The sequence below is a fragment of the Dendropsophus ebraccatus genome, chromosome 5, assembly GCF_027789765.1.
Source record: "Dendropsophus ebraccatus isolate aDenEbr1 chromosome 5, aDenEbr1.pat, whole genome shotgun sequence".
Classification (NCBI taxonomy): Eukaryota; Metazoa; Chordata; class Amphibia; order Anura; family Hylidae; genus Dendropsophus; species Dendropsophus ebraccatus.
In genome coordinates this window covers 6,097,789-6,119,410 of record NC_091458.1, presented here as the reverse complement: position 1 = coordinate 6,119,410, position 21,622 = coordinate 6,097,789, and the positions used below count along the sequence as shown (strand labels likewise).

Below are 21,622 nucleotides of genomic sequence, written 5' to 3'. Positions count from 1 at the left end.
GTCACTGACCTCCTCCTCCCTGGCCATCACTGACCCCCTCTTCCCCGGCCGTCACTGGCCGCCTCCTCCTCCCCGGCCGTCACTGGCCCCCTCTTCCCCGGCCGTCACTGACCCGCTCTTTCCCGGCCGTCACTGGCCCCCTCCTCCTCCCCGGCCGTCACTGACCTCCCTCCTCCCCCGGCCGTCACTGACCCCCTCCTCCCTGGCTGTCACTGACCCCCTCCGCCACGGCCATCACAGACATGCCGTGTTGACGCTCACCCCGCAGTGCGTCGCTGTTGTCTCCTCAAAGTTAAAGAGCAGCGACCAGAGAACACAGAAGAGGAAGCCACAGAGCGGCAGGCAGACCGTGCCCACAGCGAAGGTGGTGAAGCGCAGGGAGAAGAGCGCCCCTCCCCCGCGCTCCGGCGGCATCGTCAGGGGGAGGTGCGGCATCCTGGACCTGCAGGTGGGAAATAAAGAAAGTAATTTGACAGAAACTCCACCCACTGCGCCTGACTCCGCCCACAGTGCTGTACAGGAATATGACGTCCGCTCTGGAGAGGAATGTGAGGTAAGGGAGCCGCGCCCGGATAGATCCGCCTGTGACTGCGAGCCCGGGGGGGGGGATCCGGTCCGGGGACATTCCTGGCAACACTCCACCCTGTACAGGGACTACAACTCCCAGCATCCCGCGCTATATATACTGTACAACTCCCGCATCCCGCACTATATATATATATATACACACACACACATATATATACATACTGTACAAGTCCCAGCATCCCGCACTATATATATATATATATACTGTACAACTCCTGGCATCCCGCACACTATATATATATACATACAGGGGCGGTCTTGGCATTTCTGTGGCCCCAAGCGGAGTTATGTCTGGGCCCCCCCCCTCGACACGCATTCCAAAACAATAGACCGCTGTGTGTTGCCCCCAGTAGTATATACCCCTTGTGCGCTACCGCCAGTAATATATACTCCTTGTGTGCTGCCCCCAATAGTATATACCCTTTGTGTCCTGCCCCCAGTAGTATTTACCCCTTGTTTGCTTCCCCCAGTAGTATATAGACCCCTGTGTGTTCCCCCAGTTTTATATAGCCCCCCCCCCGTGTGCTCCCCCAGAAGTATATAGACCTCCTGTGTGCTGCCCCAGTTGTATATAGACCCCCTGTGTGCTGCCCCCAGTTGTATATACCCCCTGTGTGCTCCACCACTAGTATATAGGCCCCCTGTGTGCTCCCTCAGGGGTATTTAGCCCCCCAGTGTGCTCCCCCACTTGGATATAGACCCCTGTGTGCTCCTCCAGTAGTATATAAACCCCCTGTGTGGTTCCCCCAGTAGTATAAAGACCCCCTGTGTGCCCCACCAGTATTATATAGACCCCTTGTGTGCTGCCCCAGTAGTATACAGACCCCTGTGTGCTCCTCCAGTTATATATAAACCACCTGTGTGCCTCACAAGTAGTATATAGACCCCCTGTATGTTCCCCCAGTAGTATATAGACCCCCCTGTGTGCCCCACCAGTAGTATATAGACCCCTGTGTGCTCACCCAGTAGTATATAGCCCCCCTGTGTGCTCCCCCACTTGGATATAGACCTCCTGTGTGCTCTCCAAGTTGTATATAGACCCCATTCTGCTGCCCCAAGTAGTATATAGACCCCCTGTGTGCTGCCCCCAGTAGTATATAGACCCCTCTGTGAAGCCCCAGTAGTTTATAGCCCCCCTGTGTGCTCCCCCTGTTATATAGCCCCCCTGTGTGCTCCCACCATTTATTTAGACCCCCGATGTGCGCTCCCCCAGTTAAACAGACCCCTGTGTGCTCCCCCTTCCATATAGTATATAACACAATAAAACAAACACTTATTATCACCTGGGTCCGGGCGTCTCCTCTTCTCTTCACTCTTGTGGCTGCAGGAAGGGTTTTCCCTGCGATCACAAGAGGCCGCACTCCCCTTGTCCTGGCGTCGATACTCCAGTGATGTCACTGGAGCGCTGGCACCACAAGGACAAAGCTGCCACTTGTGACCGCAGGGAAAACCTTTCCTGAGGCCACTAGAGTGACTGACAGGAAGGGGGCCAATGTCTCCCGCCCTGTCAGTGCTGCTGCATGTAACTATGAGCGCTCATTACGAGTGCTCATAGTTACAGTTCAGATGGCAGCAGCGAGCGGGGCAGCGGCCCTGTCCAGCGGTCTTGAGCACAAGAACGGGGCGTGGGGGCCCCCCTGGATGTTGGGGGCCCCAAGCAATCGCTTGGGGTGCTTGGTGCCAAAGACCGCCACTGTGTATATGTATATATATATATATATATATATATATATATATATACACACACACACACACACACATATACTGTACAACTCCCGGCATCCCACACTATATATATATACTGTACAACTCCTGGCATCCCGCACTATATATACTGTACAACTCCCAGCATCCCGCACTAATATATATATATATATATACACACACACATATACAGTACAACTCCCGGCATCCCACACTATATATACACACACTGTACAACTCCCAGCATCCCGCACACTATATATATATATGTACTGTACAACTCCCAGCATCCTGCACTATATATACTGTACAACTCCCAGCATCCCGCACTAATATATACTGTACAACTCCCAGCATCCCGCACACTATATAATATATATATATATATATATACACACACATATACAGTACAACTCCCGGCATCCCGCACTATATATATATATACACTGTACAACTCCCAGCATCCCGCACTATATATATATATATATATATATATTATATATATATATATATATACTGTACAACTCCTGGCATCCCGCACTATATATATATACTGTACAACTCCCAGCATCCCGCACTATATATACTGTACAACTCCCAGCATCCCGCACTAATATATACTGTACAACTCCCAGCATCCCGCACTAATATATACTGTACAACTCCCAGCATCCCGCACTAATATATACTGTACAACTCCCAGCATCCCGCACTAATATATACTGTACAACTCCCAGCATCCCGCACTATATATACTGTACAACTCCCAGCATCCCGCACACTATATAATATATATATATATATATATATATATATATATATATATATATATATATATATATATATATACACACATATACAGTACAACTCCCGGCATCCCGCACTATATTATATATATATATATATATATATATATACACTGTACAACTCCCAGCATCCCGCACTATATATATATATATATATATATATATATATATATATATACTGTACAACTCCCAGCATCCTGCACTATATATACTGTACAACTCCCGGCATCACTATATACTGCACCCTCACCAACGGTCGGCACCCCTGGGGACGTTCTTAGCCCTGAGATACATGGTGATACACCCTGTGAAGAGGTCAGAGGTCACGGTGCGGCAGCATTTTCCCTCCTCCTACACGTGGTGGTAATAACTGTCTGTTACCAAAGTCCAAGATGCAGCGCAGTCCAGGTAACCAGGAACGCTGACCCCCCCCCCCCCCCAGGAGACAGGGGTCACATGACTGGAGGGGAACAGTCTGACGGTATGAATAAGTGTTACCGCCATATGTATACTATAGTGTGATATATACTGCAACTGAGGGAACCAAGCCTGGGGAGGGGGGCAGGGGGGCACCCCAGGATGGCAGATAGGGGGTCATGGAGAGGGGCACCCCAGGGTGGCTGATAGGAAGTCATGGGGGAGAGGGGCAGAAAATAGTGTAGAGACTGTGAGGGTAATGTATGGAGGATTAGATGAATGTGGCTGCTGCACCCCGGGGGAATCATATACTGAGGGCAGAGGGGCGGACAGCCTGATATACTGAGGGCAGAGAGGCGGACAGCCTGATATACTGAGGGCAGAGGGGGGGACAGCATGATATACTGAGGGCAGAGGGGCGGACAGCCTGATATACTGAGGGCAGAGGGGCGGACAGCCTGATATACTGAGGGCAGAGGGGGGGACAGCCTGATATACTGAGGGCAGAGGGGCGGACAGCCTGATATACTGAGGGCAGAGGGGGGGGACAGCCTGATATACTGAGGGCAGAGGGGCGGACAGCCTGATATACTGAGGGCAGAGGGGCGGACAGCCTGATATACTGAGGGCAGAGGGGGGGACAGCCTGATATACTGAGGGCAGAGGGGCGGACAGCCTGATATACTGAGGGCAGAGGGGCGGACAGAATGATATACTGAGGGCAGAGGGGGGGACAGAATGATATACTGAGGGCAGAGGGGCGGACAGCCTGATATACTGAGGGCAGAGGGGGGGACAGCCTGATATACTGAGGGCAGAGGGGCGGACAGCATGATATACTGAGGGCAGAGGGGCGGACAGCCTGATATACTGAGGGCAGAGGGGCGGACAGAATGATATACTGAGGGCAGAGGGGGGGACAGCCTGATATACTGAGGGCAGAGGGGCGGACAGCCTGATATACTGAGGGCAGAGGGGCGGACAGCCTGATATACTGAGGGCAGAGGGGCGGACAGCCTGATATACTGAGGGCAGAGGGGCGGACAGCCTGATATACTGAGGGCAGAGGGGCGGACAGCCTGATATACTGAGGGCAGAGGGGCGGACAGCCTGATATACTGAGGGCAGGGGGGCGGACAGAATTATATACTGAGGGCAGAGGGGCGGACAGCCTGATATACTGAGGGCAGAGGGGCGGACAGAATGATATACTGAGGGCAGAGGGGGGGACAGAATGATATACTGAGGGCAGAGGGGCGGACAGAATGATATACTGAGGGCAGAGGGGCGGACAGCCTGATATACTGAGGGCAGAGGGGCGGACAGCCTGATATACTGAGGGCAGAGGGGCGGACAGCCTGATATACTGAGGGCAGAGGGGGGGACAGAATGATATACTGAGGGCAGAGGGGGGGGACAGAATGATATACTGAGGGCAGAGGGGCGGACAGAATGATATACTGAGGGCAGAGGGGCGGACAGCCTGATATACTGAGGGCAGCAGGGGGAGGACAGCATGATATACTGAGGGCAAGAGGGGCGGACAGCCTGATATACTGAGGGCAGAGGGGCGGACAGCCTGATATACTGAGGGCAGAGGGGGGGGACAGCCTGATATACTGAGGGCAGAGGGGCGGACACGCTGATATACTGAGGGAGAGGGGCGGACAGCCTGATATACTGAGGGCAGAGGGGCGGACAGGCCTGATATACTGAGGGCAGAGGGGCGGACAGAATGATATACTGAGGGCAGAGGGGCGGACAGACTGATATACTGAGGGCAGAGGGCGGACAGCCTGATATACTGAGGGCAGAGGGGCGGACAGCCTGATATACTGAGGGCAGAGGGGCGGACAGCATGATATACTGAGGCAGAGGGGGCGGACAGAATGATATACTGAGGGCAGAGGGGGGGACAGCATGATATACTGAGGGACGAGGGGCCGGACAGCATGATATATACTGAGGGCAGAGGGGCGGACAGAATGATATACTGAGGGCAGAGGGGCGGACAGTCTGATATACTGAGGGCAGAGGGGCGGACAGCCTGATATACTGAGGGCAGAGGGGCGGACAGCCTGATATACTGAGGGCAGAGGGGCGGACAGCCTGATATACTGAGGGCAGAGGGGCGGACAGAATGATATACTGAGGGCAGAGGGGGGGACAGAATGATATACTGAGGGCAGAGGGGCGGACAGCCTGATATACTGAGGGCAGAGGGGCGGACAGCCTGATATACTGAGGGCAGAGGGGCGGACAGCCTGATATACTGAGGGCAGAGGGGCGGACAGAATGATATACTGAGGGCAGAGGGGCGGACAGCCTGATATACTGAGGGCAGAGGGGCGGACAGCCTGATATACTGAGGGCAGAGGGGCGGACAGCATGATATACTGAGGGCAGAGGGGCGGACAGAATGATATACTGAGGGCAGAGGGGGGGACAGAATGATATACTGAGGGCAGAGGGGCGGACAGCCTGATATACTGAGGGCAGAGGGGCGGACAGCCTGATATACTGAGGGCAGAGGGGGGGACAGCCTGATATACTGAGGGCAGAGGGGCGGACAGCCTGATATACTGAGGGCAGAGGGGGGGACAGAATGATATACTGAGGGCAGAGGGGCGGACAGAATGATATACTGAGGGCAGAGGGGCGGACAGCCTGATATACTGAGGGCAGAGGGGCGGACAGCCTGATATACTGAGGGCAGAGGGGCGGACAGCCTGATATACTGAGGGCAGAGGGGCGGACAGAATGATATACTGAGGGCAGAGGGGCGGACAGCCTGATATACTGAGGGCAGAGGGGCGGACAGCATGATATACTGAGGGCAGAGGGGCGGACAGCATGATATACTGAGGGCAGAGGGGCGGACAGCCTGATATACTGAGGGCAGAGGGGCGGACAGCATGATATACTGAGGGCAGAGGGGCGGACAGCCTGATATACTGAGGGCAGAGGGGCGGACAGCCTGATATACTGAGGGCAGAGGGGCGGACAGAATGATATACTGAGGGCAGAGGGGCGGACAGCCTGATATACTGAGGGCAGAGGGGCGGACAGAATGATATACTGAGGGCAGAGGGGCGGACAGAATGATATACTGAGGGCAGAGGGGCGGACAGAATGATATACTGAGGGCAGAGGGGCGGACAGCCTGATATACTGAGGGCAGAGGGGCGGACAGAATGATATACTGAGGGCAGAGGGGCGGACAGCCTGATATACTGAGGGCAGAGGGGCGGACAGAATGATATACTGAGGGCAGAGGGGCAGACAGCCTGATATACTGAGGGCAGAGGGGGGACAGAATGATATACTGAGGGCAGAGGGGCGGACAGCCTGATATACTGAGGGCAGAGGGGCGGACAGCCTGATATACTGAGGGCAGAGGGGGGGACAGCCTGATATACTGAGGGCAGAGGGGCGGACAGCCTGATATACTGAGGGCAGAGGGGCGGACAGCCTGATATACTGAGGGCAGAGGGGCGGAATCAGCCTGATATACTGAGGGCAGACGGGGCGGACAAGGCCTGATATCCTGAGGGCAGAGGGGGGACAGCCTGATATACTGAGGGCAGAGGGGGGGTACAGAATGATATACTGAGGGCAGGAGGGGGGACAGATGCCTGATATACTGAGTGGCAAGAGGGTGTGGACAGCCTGATATACTGAGGGGCAGAGGGGGCGGAGCAGTGTCTTGATATACTGAGGGCAGAGGGGCGGAGCAGAATGATAGACTGAGGGTCAGAGGGGGGGACAGCCTGATATACTGAGGGCAGAGGGGGGGACAGCCTGATAGTATCTGAGGGCAGAGGGGCTGGCAGCCTGATATACTTAGAGGAAGAGGGTGGGCGGGGGGAGGTGGGGGACAGCCGGATATACTGAGGGGCAGAGGAGGCGGACAGAATGATATACTGAGGGTCAGAGTGTGGGCGGACAGCCGATACTACTGAGGGGCAGAGGGGCGGGACAGCCGTGATATACTGAGGGCAGGAGGGGGCGTACAGCCTGCATTATACTGTGAGTGGCAGAGGGGCGGACAGGCGTGCTGGATATACTTGAGGGCAGAGGGGCGGACAGAATTGATATACTGAGGGCAGAGGGGCGGCAGCCTGATATACTGAGGGCAGAGGGGCGGACAGCCTGATATACTGAGGGCAGAGGGGGCGGACAGCCTGATATACTGAGGGCAGAGGGGCGGACAGCATGATATACCTGAGGGCAGTAGGGGGGGGACAGCCTGATATACTGAGGGCGAGGGGCGGACAGAATGATATACTGAGGGCAGAGGGGCGGACAGCATGATATACTGAGGGCAGAGGGGCGGACAGCATGATATACTGAGGGCAGAGGGGGGACAGCCTGATATACTGAGGGCAGAGGGGCGGACAGCCTGATATACTGAGGGCAGAGGGGCGGACAGCCTGATATACTGAGGGCAGAGGGGCGGACAGCCTGATATACTGAGGGCAGAGGGGCGGACCAGAATGATATACTGAGGGGCAGAGGGGCGGACAGCCTGATATACTGAGGGCAGAGGGCGGACAGAATGATATACTGAGGGCAGAGGGGCGGCACAGAATGTGAGATACTGAGGGCAGAGGGGGCGGACAGCCTGATATACGAGGGGCAGAGGGGGGTACAGCCCTGAATATGACTGAGGGCAGAGGGGCGGACAGAATGATAGTACTGAGGGCGAGAGGGGACAGGACAGGCCTGATATACTGGAGGGCAGAAGGGGCGTTACAGAATGATAGTACTGAGGGCAGAGGGGCGGTACAGCCTGGATATAACTGAGGGCATAGAGGGGCCGGACAGCCTGTAGTTATACTGAGGGGCAGAAGGGGGGGACAAGCGCTGATATACTGACGGGCAGAGGGGGGTGACAGTGCTTGATATACTGAGGAAGAGGGGCGGACAGCCTGATATACTGAGGGCGAGAGGGGTGGACGAGCCTGATATACTGAGGGCAGAGGGGCGTACAGAATGATATACTGAGGGCAGAGGGGCGGACAGCCTGATATACTGAGGGCAGGCGGGGCGGACAGACTGATATACTGAGGGGCGAGGGGGGGACAGCCTGATATACTGAGGGCAGAGGGGCGGACAGCCTGATATACTGAGGGCAGAGGGGCGGACAGCCTGATATACTGAGGGCAGAGGGGCGGACAGCCTGATATACTGAGGGCAGAGGGGCGGACAGCCTGATATACTGAGGGCAGAGGGGCGGACAGCCTGATATACTGAGGGCAGAGGGGCGGACAGCCTGATATACTGAGGGCAGAGGGGCGGACAGCCTGATATACTGAGGGCAGAGGGGCGGACAGAATGATATACTGAGGGCAGAGGGGCGGACAGCCTGATATACTGAGGGCAGAGGGGCGGACAGAATGATATACTGAGGGCAGAGGGGCGGACAGCCTGATATACTGAGGGCAGAGGGGGGGACAGCCTGATATACTGAGGGCAGAGGGGCGGACAGCCTGATATACTGAGGGCAGAGGGGCGGACAGAATGATATACTGAGGGCAGAGGGGGGGACAGCCTGATATACTGAGGGCAGAGGGGCGGACAGCCTGATATACTGAGGGCAGAGGGGCGGACAGCCATGATATACTGAGGGTCAGAGGGTCGCGGACAGCCTGATATACTGAGGGCAGAGGGCGGACAGCCTGATATACTGAGGGCAGAGGGGCGGACAGCCGAGTATACTGAGGGCAGAGGGGCGGACAGCCTGATCTACTGAGGGCAGGGGGGCGGACAGAATATTATACTGAGGGCAGAGGTGCGGACAGCCTGATATACTGAGGGCAGAGGGGCGGACAGAATGATATACTGAGGGCAGAGGGGGGGACAGGAATGATATACTGAGGGCAGAGGGGGCGGACAGAATGATATACTGAGGGCAGAGGGGCGGACAGCCTGATATACTGGAGGGCAGAGGGGCGACAGCCTGATATACTGAGGGCAGAGGGGCGGACAGCCTGATATACTGAGGGCAGAGGGGCGGGATCAGAATGATATACTGAGGGCAGAGGGGCGGACAGCCTGATATACTGAGGGGCAGAGGGGCGGACAGCCTGATATACTGAGGGCAGAGGGGCGGACAGCCTGATATACTGAGGGCAGAGGGGCGGACAGCCTGATATACTGAGGGCAGAGGGGCGGACAGTCTGATATACTGAGGGCAGAGGGGCGGACAGCCTGATATACTGAGGGCAGAGGGGGGGACAGCCTGATATACTGAGGGCAGAGGGGCGGACAGACTGATATACTGAGGGCAGAGGGGCGGACAGAATGATATACTGAGGGCAGAGGGGCGGACAGTCTGATATACTGAGGGCAGAGGGGCGGACAGAATGATATACTGAGGGCAGAGGGGCGGACAGCCTGATATACTGAGGGCAGAGGGGCGGACAGCCTGATATACTGAGGGCAGAGGGGCGGACAGCATGATATACTGAGGGCAGAGGGGCGGACAGCCTGATATACTGAGGGCAGAGGGGCGGACAGAATGATATACTGAGGGCAGAGGGGCAGACAGCCTGATATACTGAGGGCAGAGGGGGGACAGAATGATATACTGAGGGCAGAGGGGCGGACAGCCTGATATACTGAGGGCAGAGGGGCGGACAGCCTGATATACTGAGGGCAGAGGGGGGGACAGCCTGATATACTGAGGGCAGAGGGGGCGGACAGCCTGATATACTGAGGGCAGAGGGGCGGACAGCCTGATATACTGAGGGCAGAGGGGCGGACAACCTGATATACTGAGGGCAGAGGGGCGGACAGCCTGATATACTGAGGGCAGAGGGGGGGACAGCCTGATATACTGAGGGCAGAGGGGGGGGACAGAATGATATACTGAGGGCAGAGGGGGGACAGAATGATATACTGAGGGCAGAGGGGGGGGACAGCCTGATATACTGAGGGCAGAGGGGCGGACAGAATGATATACTGAGGGCAGAGGGGCGGACAGCCTGATATACTGAGGGCAGAGGGGCGGACAGCCTGATATACTGAGGGCAGAGGGGCGGACAGCTGATATACTGAGGGCAGAGGGGGGGACAGCCTGATATACTGAGGGCAGAGGGGCGGACAGAATGATATACTGAGGGCAGAGGGGCGGACAGCCTGATATACTGAGGGCAGAGGGGCGGACAGCCTGATATACTGAGGGCAGAGGGGCGGACAGCCTGATATACTGAGGGCAGAGGGGCGGACAGCATGATATACTGAGGGCAGAGGGGGGGGACAGCCTGATATACTGAGGGCAGAGGGGCGGACAGAATGATATACTGAGGGCAGAGGGGCGGACAGAATGATATACTGAGGGCAGAGGGGCGGACAGCCTGATATACTGAGGGCAGAGGGGGGGACAGCCTGATATACTGAGGGCAGAGGGGCGGACAGCATGATATACTGAGGGCAGAGGGGGGGACAGCCTGATATACTGAGGGCAGAGGGGCGGACAGAATGATATACTGAGGGCAGAGGGGCGGACAGAATGATATACTGAGGGCAGAGGGGCGGACAGCCTGATATACTGAGGGCAGAGGGGGGGGACAGAATGATATACTGAGGGCAGAGGGGCGGACAGAATGATATACTGAGGGCAGAGGGGCGGACAGCCTGATATACTGAGGGCAGAGGGGGGGACAGCCTGATATACTGAGGGCAGAGGGGCGGACAGAATGATATACTGAGGGCAGAGGGGCGGACAGCCTGATATACTGAGGGCAGAGGGGCGGACAGAATGATATACTGAGGGCAGAGGGGCGGACAGCCTGATATACTGAGGGCAGAGGGGGGGACAGCCTGATATACTGAGGGCAGAGGGGGGGGACAGTCTGATATACTGAGGGCAGAGGGGCGGACAGCCTGATATACTGAGGGCAGAGGGGGGGACAGCCTGATATACTGAGGGCAGAGGGGCGGACAGAATGATATACTGAGGGCAGAGGGGCGGACAGCCTGATATACTGAGGGCAGAGGGGGGGGACAGAATGATATACTGAGGGCAGAGGGGGGGACAGCCTGATATACTGAGGGCAGAGGGGCGGACAGCCTGATATACTGAGGGCAGAGGGGCGGACAGCCTGATATACTGAGGGCAGAGGGGCGGACAGCCTGATATACTGAGGGCAGAGGGGCGGACAGAATGATATACTGAGGGCAGAGGGGCGGACAGCCTGATATACTGAGGGCAGAGGGGCGGACAGCCTGATATACTGAGGGCAGAGGGGCGGACAGAATGATATACTGAGGGCAGAGGGGCGGACAGAATGATATACTGAGGGCAGAGGGGCGGACAGAATGATATACTGAGGGCAGAGGGGCGGACAGCCTGATATACTGAGGGCAGAGGGGCGGACAGAATGATATACTGAGGGCAGAGGAGCGGACAGCCTGATATACTGAGGGCAGAGGGGCGGACAGCCTGATATACTGAGGGACGAGGGGCGGACAGCCTGATATACTGAGGGCAGAGGGGCGGACAGCCTGATATACTGAGGGCAGAGGGGCGGACAGAATGATATACTGAGGGCAGAGGGGCGGACAGCCTGATATACTGAGGGCAGAGGGGCGGACAGTCTGATATACTGAGGGCAGAGGGGGGGACAGCATGATATACTGAGGGCAGAGGGGGGGACAGCCTGATATACTGAGGGCAGAGGAGCGGACAGCCTGATATACTGAGGGCAGAGGGGCGGACAGCATGATATACTGAGGGCAGAGGGGCGGACAGCGCTATAACCGGGCAGCCACCGTTACCTGGGTGCAGCACGAGCAGCCGTCTCCTCTGCAATCACTGGAACTCTATAGAGATGCAGACAGCGCCACCTCTTCCGGGTGTAGCAAGATGGCCGCCTTACGTAACGTCATTGGCAGCAATGGGAAACTTTCCCTAGAGTGATTAACGTCATGACGTCACGCGTCTTCAACACCAGCGAAGGGAATTTCCGCTCTAGGCCGGAAGTTGACAGTGAGAAGATGAGCGCGACGGAGTCAGTCCAGGAGTCTCCGGTGTCAGGACAACCGGCGCCGCTCGGGGCTGTAACCGAGAACAAACCGAGCCCGGCCAACATCATCCCCAAACCGGGGCCCGTCCCTACCGCAGCCGCCGGAGCCGGCCTGCCCGGGAGAGACCCAGGAGAGCGGCGGGCGAGCGGTGAGACTGACGGCGGGAGAGGGACGGAGATATGGTGTGAGGGGAGAGCAGAATAGTGAGTGCAGCTCTGGGGTATAATACAGGATCAGTAATGTAATGTATGTACACAGTGACCGCACCAGCAGAATAGTGAGTGCAGCTCTGGGGTATAATACAGGATCAGTAATGTAATGTATGTACACAGTGACTCCACCAGCAGAATAGTGAGTGCAGCTCTGGAGTATAATACAGGATGTAACTCAGGATCAGTAATGTAATGTATGTACACAGTGACTCCACCAGCAGAATAGTGAGTGCAGCTCTGGGGTATAATACAGAATGTAACTCAGGATCAGTAATGTAATGTATGTACACAGTGACCGCACCAGCAGAATAGTGAGTGCAGCTCTGGGGTATAATACAGGATCAGTAATGTAATGTATGTACACAGTGACCGCACCAGCAGAATAGTGAGTGCAGCTCTGGGGTATAATACAGGATCAGTAATGTAATGTATGTACACAGTGACCCCACCAGCAGAATAGTGAGTGCAGCTCTGGGGTATAATACAGGATCAGTAATGTAATGTATGTACACAGTGACCCCACCAGCAGAATAGTGAGTGCAGCTCTGGGGTATAATACAGGATCAGTAATGTAATGTATGTACACAGTGACCGCACCAGCAGAATAGTGAGTGCAGCTCTGGGGTATAATACAGGATCAGTAATGTAATGTATGTACACAGTGACCGCACCAGCAGAATAGTGAGTGCAGCTCTGGGGTATAATACAGGATCAGTAATGTAATGTATGTACACAGTGACCCCACCAGCAGAATAGTGAGTGCAGCTCTGGGGTATAATACAGGATCAGTAATGTAATGTATGTACACAGTGACCCCACCAGCAGAATAGTGAGTGCAGCTCTGGAGTATAATACAGGATCAGTAATGTAATGTATGTACACAGTGACCGCACCAGCAGAATAGTGAGTGCAGCTCTGGGGTATAATACAGGATCAGTAATGTAATGTATGTACACAGTGACCCCACCAGCAGAATAGTGAGTGCAGCTCTGGGGTATAATACAGGATCAGTAATGTAATGCATGTACACAGTGACCGCACCAGCAGAATAGTGAGTGCAGCTCTGGGGTATAATACAAGATCAGTAATGTATGTACACAGTGACCCCACCAGCAGAATAGTGAGTGCAGCTCTGGGGTATAATACAAGATCAGTAATGTATGTACACAGTGACCCCACCAGCAGAATAGTGAGTGCAGCTCTGGGGTATAATACAGGATCAGTAATGTAATGTATGTACACAGTGACCCCACCAGCAGAATAGTGAGTGCAGCTCTGGGGTATAATACAGGATGTAACTCAGGATCAGTAATGTATGTACACAGTGACCTCACCAGCAGAATAGTGAGTGCAGCTCTGGGGTATAATACAGGATGTAACTCAGGATCAGTAATGTATGTACACAGTGACCCCACCAGCAGAATAGTGAGTGCAGCTCTGGGGTATAATACAGGATGTAACTCAGGATCAGTAATGTATGTACACAGTGACCCCACCAGCAGAATAGTGAGTGCAGCTCTGGGGTATAATACAGGATGTAACTGAGGATCAGTAATGTATGTACAGAGTGACCCCACCAGCAGAATAGTGAGTGCAGCTCTGGGGTATAGTACAGGATCAGTAATGTAATGTGTGTACACAGTGACCCCACCAGCAGAATAGTGAGTGCAGCTCTGGGGTATAATACAGGATCAGTAATGTAATGTATGTACACAGTGACCCCACCAGCAGAATAGTGAGTGCAGCTCTGGGGTATAATACAGGATCAGTAATGTAATGTATGTACACAGTGACCCCACCAGCAGAATAGTGAGTGCAGCTCTGGGGTATAATACAGGATCAGTAATGTAATGTATGTACACAGTGACCCCACCAGCAGAATAGTGAGTGCAGCTCTGGGGTATAATACAGGATGTAACCGTTGGCGGGGGTGAGAATGGACCCTGCGGTGCCGGATTCCACTCTGAGGGTGGTAGCGTACGCCGATGATGTCACCATATTCGTCTCCTCGCAAGAGGAGGTGCAGTGTGTGATGTCAGAGGTGGAGCGCTACTAAGAGGCATCTGGGTCCAAGATCAACCAGGATAAGTGTGAGAGTCTCTGGCTGGGAGGTGGAGATCCTGGATTTCATCTCCCGGACACCCTTCCAGAGCCCCAGGAGTCTGCAAAAGTTCTCGGCATCGAATTTGGCCAAGGGGATTACCCCAAACAAAACTGGGACAGCAGGCTCAAGATCGCCGCTCAGAAGGTGGATCAGTGGAAGGGTTGGTCTTTGACCCTCAGGGAAAGGGTTAACCTGATCAAAACCTTCCTGCTCCCTTTGCTGATATATCTGGGCAGTGTTTGCATTTTGCCAGAACCGCTCTGGACTCGGGTCTACAGTGTGTTCTTCCAGCTGTTATGGGGGAATAGACTGAACCTAGTCAAGAGGGAGGTTACTTACCGTACGAGGAGACAAGGGGGGTTGTGTATGGTTATTACTTACCGTACGAGGAGACAAGGGGGGTTGTGTATGGTCATTACTTACCGTACGAGGAGACAAGGAGGGTTGTGTATGGTCATTACTTACCGTACGAGGAGACAAGGGGGGTTGTGTATGGTCATTACTTACCGTACGAGGAGACAAGGGGGGTTGTGTATGGTCATTACTTACCGTACGAGGAGACAAGGGGGGTTGTGTATGGTCATTACTTACCGTACGAGGAGACAAGGGGGGTTGTGTATGGTCATTACTTACCGTACGAGGAGACAAGGGGGGTTGTGTATGGTCATTACTTACCGTACGAGGAGACAAGGGGGGTTGTGTATGGTCAACCCCGTGGTGTTCCTGGTGAATACCTTTCTTAAGACCAACATTGCAAACCTCTGGAAAGAGAGGGCTCCTCCGTGGGTATTCTCCTGTAGGGGATGGTTTCGGCCTTTCTTCCAGGAATGGGAGACAGGAGGGCAAGTGAAGGATCTCCGCACACCAACACGGGCATCTTCCGGCTTATGCTACCCTGGTTCTGAAGGTCATTCGTCGGTGGGGTTTGGGGATGTGAGAGATTAGGACTCTGTCGAGGAAATTCCTTGACAATAGGGTCCTGTCGTCCCATTTCCAAAAACAGATGGCGCTCAAGGATTGCCCAAGCCGGGATCTGGAGGTTGGTTTGGGCCTATTGAATTCCATCAGGATCCCCTTGAAGTTTTGGGACTTGGCTTGGCGCTGCTTCCATGGGAAACTGTATGTGAGGGACAATCTGAAGTGCAGGAGCTCTGAGGATCGGGGATGTCCCCGGGAGGAGTGTGCAGGAGCTCTGAGGATCGGGGATGTCCCCGGGAGGAGTGTGCAGGAGCTCTGAGGATCGGGGATGTCCCCGGGAGGAGTGTGCAGGAGCTCTGAGGATCGGGGATGTCCCCGGGAGGAGTGTGCAGGAGCTCTGAGGATCGGGGATGTCCCCGGGAGGAGTGTACAGGAGGTCTGAGGATCGGGGATGTCCCCGGGAGGAGTGTGCAGGAGCTCTGAGGATCGGGGATGTCCCCGGGAGGAGTGTACAGGAGCTCTGAGGATCGGGGATGTCCCCGGGAGGAGTGTGGAGGCATGCTGGAAAGCATGGAGCATTTTCTGCTTCATTGTCCCTTCAATACAGAGGTTTACAACAGGGTGGGCGCTTCCATCGGGTGGCCCAGGTTGGCCCGCCTCTCCTATGCGGAATGGGCCTATGGAGCATTCAGAAACCTTGGTGGCTGGGACCGGAGCACTTTATTCCTAGTCAGCATAGTGGTCAGGTACCACACGTGGAGTGCACGGTGTTTAGTATCGACGCAGCGTAAAATCCTCCCTGTGGATGAGGTGGTTAGGGGCACAGCGCCCCCTGTGGATGAGGTGGTTAGGGGCACAGCGCCCCCTGTGGATGAGGTGGTTAGGGGCACAGCGCCCCCTGTGGATGAGGTGGTTAGGGGCACAGCGCCCCCTGTGGATGAGGTGGTTAGGGGCACAGCGCCCCCTGTGGATGAGGTGGTTAGGGGCACAGCGCCCCCTGTGGATGAGGTGGTTAGGGGCACACTCGGTGACCTGGTGAAGGTGCGCTCTCTGGAGTACGAGAGGCTGGGGGCTGGTAGGGCCTCTTGTCTTTGGAGGGGCTCTGCCTATAAGGTTCCTTAGCCTGCGTCTCCTCTCCTGGTGGCGGCTGATGCTGGCACCTTAGTCTTTTGTGCTGTAGCTGTATAGGAATATAGGGCTTGCAGGTACTGAACTTGGGCTTTCAGGCTGTGTGTGGGGCTGAGAAGCCCCACTATGGTTTGCTGTGTATGTTTGTGTATTATTAGTGTGTATATTAGTGTGTTTATTTGTATATATAGTTTGCATAGTTTGTCTCCACCTAGGGTTGGGGTTTAGTGTTAGGTTGGGTGGTGGGTTATATGGGGGGAGGGGGTTTCTGGGGACTTTGGTATAAACAGAAAATCCTGGGCTGGTTCATGGACGTCTGTTATCATGTACTGGGGGCATGGGATGCCGGACCAGCTCAGGGCCCCCAAAAAAATAAATAAATTATAAAAATGTTTTGGTGTTTGGTGTAGGGCTCTATGTATATTCATTTATGTATTTATTTGTGCATTTATTTAGTTTTGTGGAACGCAACCGGACCAGGGGGTTAGTGTAGTGTATAGTTATGTTAGTTATTATTAGTTAAAGGGAACCTGTCACCCACCGTGTCGGGGTGACAGGCTCCCGACCCCCCGTTAGAGCCCCCTATACTCACCTAATCCCGCCGGGTCCCGCTTCTGGATCCGGTCGGGTGATGAAGATCTCGGCCGCTGCAGCCCGGCGCGCGCGCTGAGAGATGAGTCCAACGCTCATAGAGAATGACAGGAGAGTCCAGCGCTCCGTCATTCTCTATGAGCGTTGGACTAATCTCTCAGCGCGCGCGCCGGGCTGCAGCGGCCGAGATCTTCATCACCCGACCGGATCCAGAAGCGGGACCCGGCGGGATTAGGTGAGTATAGGGGGCTCTAACGGGGGGTCGGGAGCCTGTCACCCCGGCACGGGGGGTGACAGGTTCCCTTTAAGTTTCATAGTGTTATTATTGTGGTGTTTGTGGGAAAATCTAGTTTGCACGTGTGAGGGATAATACAGCGGTGCGTTTGGTGAGTGTGAGGCTGGACCAGCCAATATGCTTATGCACTTGTATATATTGTACAGTTATGTTATTTATATTATTGGTTTGTTATGTTTTATATTTTTAAATAAAAGATCTACAGGATGTAACTCAGGATCAGTAATGTAATGTATGTACACAGTGACCCCACCAGCAGAATAGTGAGTGCAGCTCTGGAGTAGAATACAGGATGTAACTCAGGATCAGTAATGTAATGTATGTACACAGTGACCCCACCAGCAGAATAGTGAGTGCAGCTCTGGAGTATAATACAGGATGTAACTCAGGATCAGGAATGTAATGTATGTACACAGTGACCCCACCAGCAGGATAGTGAGTGCGGCTCTGGAGTATAATACCGGATGTAAGTCAGGATCAGTAATGCATGTACAAAGTGACCCCACCAGCAGAATAGTGAGTGCAGCTCTGCAGTATAATACAGGATCAGTAATGTAATGTATGTACACAGTGACCCCACCAGCAGAATAGTGAGTGCAGCTCTGGGGTATATTACAGGATGTAAGTCAAGATCAGTAATGTATGTACACAGTGACCCCACCAGCAGGATAGTGAGTGCGGCTCTGGAGTATAATACCGGATGTAAGTCAGGATCAGTAATGCATGTACAAAGTGACCCCACCAGCAGAATAGTGAGTGCAGCTCTGCAGTATAATACAGGATCAGTAATGTAATGTATGTACACAGTGACCCCACCAGCAGAATAGTGAGTGCAGCTCTGGGGTATATTACAGGATGTAAGTCAAGATCAGTAATGTATGTACGCAGTGACCCTACCAGCAGAATAGTGAGTGCAGCTCTGGGGTATAATACAGGATCAGTAATGTAATGTATGTACACAGTGACCCCACCAGCAGAATAGTGAGTGCAGCTCTGGGGTATAATACAGGATGGAACTCAGGATCAGTAATGTATGTACACAGTGACCCCACCAGCAGAATAGTGAGTGCAGCTCTGGGGTATAATACAGGATGTAACTCAGGATCAGTAATGTATGTACACAGTGACCCCACCAGCAGAATAGTGAGTGCAGCTCTCGGGTATAATACAGGATGTAACTCAGGATCAGTAATGTATGTACACAGTGACCCCACCAGCAGAATAGTGAGTGCAGCTCTGGGGTATAATACAGGATCAGTAATGTATGTACACAGCGACCCCAGCAGCAGAATAGTGAGTGCAGCTCTGGAGTATAATACAGGATCAGTAATGTAATGTATGTACACAGTGACCCCACCAGCAGAATAGTGAGTGCAGCTCTGGAGTATAATACCTGTGATGTATGCTGGTCTGGGTGCTGTTGTTGTGGTGTGGGGTGGCAGTGAGTATACAGTGTATTTCTATACATTGCTGTTATAAATGTGTCTGTTCCCGCAGTTCCAGTGTCTGCAGCCTCGGCCACGGCTCCGGCTGAGAGCTCCCTCTCTAATGGGGTGTACCTGCCGCCCGGCGTCACCAATGGAGACATAAAGCCGGTCATCTCCAGCACCCCCCTGGTGGATTTCCTGATGCAGCTGGAGGATTATACACCGACTGTAAGTGACCCCATATCCTGTACAGGAGGCCACCAATAGGCCACGGCTTTGGTTTTCTCATCTCTCATCCACACACACACATATCTTGGTGCCCCAAAAGTCACATTATTTTAACTTCTGCCTTGACAGATTCCCGATGCAGTCACTGGATATTATCTGAATCGGGCCGGATTTGAGGCCTCTGACCCCAGAATGTGAGTACAGATGTCAGTGGAGGAAGAAGGGAAAGGAGGGACATGATGGAAACCTTTATGTATGTTACAGGAGGAAGAAGGGAAAGGGGGGACATGATGGAAACCTTTATATATGTTACAGGAGGAAGAAGGGAAAGGGAGGACATGATGGAAACCTTTATATATGTTACAGGAGGAAGAAGGGAAAGGGAGGGGTGATGGAAACCTTTATATATGTTACAGGAGGAAGAAGGGAAAGGGGGACATGATGGAAACCTTTATATATGTTACAGGAGGAAGAAGGGAAAGGGAGGACATGATGGAAACCTTTATATATGTTACAGGAGGAAGAAGGGAAAGGGAGGACATGATGGAAACCTTTATATATGTTACCGGAGGAAGAAGGGAAAGGGAGGGGTGATGGAAACCTTTATATATGTTACAGGAGGAAGAAGGGAAAGGGGGACATGATGGAAACCTTTATATATGTTACAGGAGGAAGAAGGGAAAGGGGAACATGATGGAAACCTTTATATATGTTACAGGAGGAAGAAGGGAAAGGGGGGACATGATGGAAACCTTTATATATGTTACAGGAGGGAAGAAGGGAAAGGGAGGACATGATGGAAACCTTTATATATGTTACAGGAGGAAGAAGGGAAAGGAGGGACATGATGGAAACCTTTATATATGTTACAGAAGGAAGAAGGGAAAGGAGGGACATGATGGAAACCTTTATATATGTTACAGGAGGAAGAAGGGAAAGGGGGGACATGATGGAAACCTTTATATATGTTACAGGAGGAAGAAGGGAAAGGACATGATGGAAACCTTTATATATGTTACAGGAGGAAGAAGGGAAAGGGAGGACATGATGGAAACCTTTATATATGTTACAGGAGGAAGAAGGGAAAGGGAGGGGTGATGGAAACCTTTATATATGTTACAGGAGGAAGAAGGGAAAGGGGAACATGATGGAAACCTTTATGCCTGACCCTCTGTAAGTAGTCCGATCCTGGATGTCGCTGACTTCTCGCTTCTCTCCTCAGAATTCGTCTCATCTCTCTGGCTGCTCAGAAATTTATATCAGACATTGCGAATGACGCTCTGCAGCACTGCAAGATGAAGGGGACGGCCTCTGGGAGCTCCCGCAGCAAGAGCAAGGTGAGTCCTCCTCCACATGGGGGGGTTCTGGTCACCTTTTCCTGTGTAAAGGATTGGGGATCAGCAGCTGATCTCTGGGGTCCCACCCCTGACGTACTGATAGCAGATGAAGCTCATTCCTGTTCACATTCAGGGACTGTCCAGTGCTGAGAGTTTGTTACATTGTGTCAGTGCAGGTTTAGATCATCTATACCGGGTCTCAGTGTTACAGACCCTCAGCTGTGAGCAGTCAGTCCTGTGCGGGGTTACATAGGTTGGATATTATACACAGTGAATCTGTGCGGTGTAATAACTGTGCCGCCCCCGCAGGATAAGAAGTACACGCTGACCATGGAGGATCTGACTCCGGCCCTGGCAGAATATGGCGTCAACGTGAAGAAGCCGCATTACTTCACCTAGTGTCGGGGAGTGGACTCCGGATGACTGTGCTGACCTGGCTGCCTCCTCGCTGCAGCCGCCTGGATACATGTGTGAGGGGGGAGGTCTGTGTCACCCCCACCTGAGAGCTGACTGTACTGGGGAGCCGCTTCCTCCTCTGAGGTCTGTGCTACATTTCCGCTCCGGACCACCATGGTTAGCAGGGGAGCTGCGCTGTATATAGCCTTGCAGGGTTTGTGTGTCTGTAGTGGATGTAAATGGAGAAATATACTTGTTTTTCATAAACCTCTTGCCATGGCTTTTATTCAGCTTCAGAGCTGAAATCTCTCAGCATTCCCTGCTCTCCCCTGGGATACCTGACAGTCCATCTGTACACATTGTAAAAGCGGCCATGGTGAGGGTTACGGATCCATCTGACCAGACTGATATATGCGGAGGACACAGATAAGACGCGTT

The 21,622-nt window shown here is 53.5% G+C and overlaps 2 protein-coding genes across 4 annotated transcripts in view; one reads left to right on the top strand and one right to left on the bottom strand.

Moving 5' to 3' along the window:
- LOC138792220 (neuronal acetylcholine receptor subunit alpha-10-like) overlaps positions 1–12,382 on the bottom strand; it is a 77,485-nt gene extending 65,103 nt beyond the window's left edge. Inside the window, exons 1-2 of one of the 3 annotated variants that reach the window (XM_069969375.1) lie at positions 12,300–12,382; positions 262–442 (exon numbers count right to left, since the gene is read on the bottom strand). In XM_069969375.1, coding sequence (XP_069825476.1) covers positions 262–435 — 174 coding nt within the window. In that variant the 5' untranslated portion in view covers positions 436–442; positions 12,300–12,382. Of the gene's footprint in view, positions 1–261; positions 443–3,348; positions 3,449–12,299 lie in introns of those variants that run through there. The other 2 variants (XM_069969374.1, XM_069969378.1) reach the window with 2 other exon arrangements.
- Positions 12,383–12,434: 52 nt separating this feature from the next.
- Positions 12,435–21,451, top strand: TAF10 (TATA-box binding protein associated factor 10). The gene is made up of 5 exons (XM_069969411.1): positions 12,435–12,696; positions 19,294–19,451; positions 19,581–19,645; positions 20,674–20,788; positions 21,098–21,451. The coding sequence occupies exons 1-5, from the start codon at positions 12,450–12,452 to the stop codon at positions 21,185–21,187; spliced, it is 675 nt and encodes a 224-aa protein (XP_069825512.1). The 5' UTR covers positions 12,435–12,449; the 3' UTR covers positions 21,188–21,451.
- Positions 21,452–21,622: the final 171 nt, after the last annotated feature.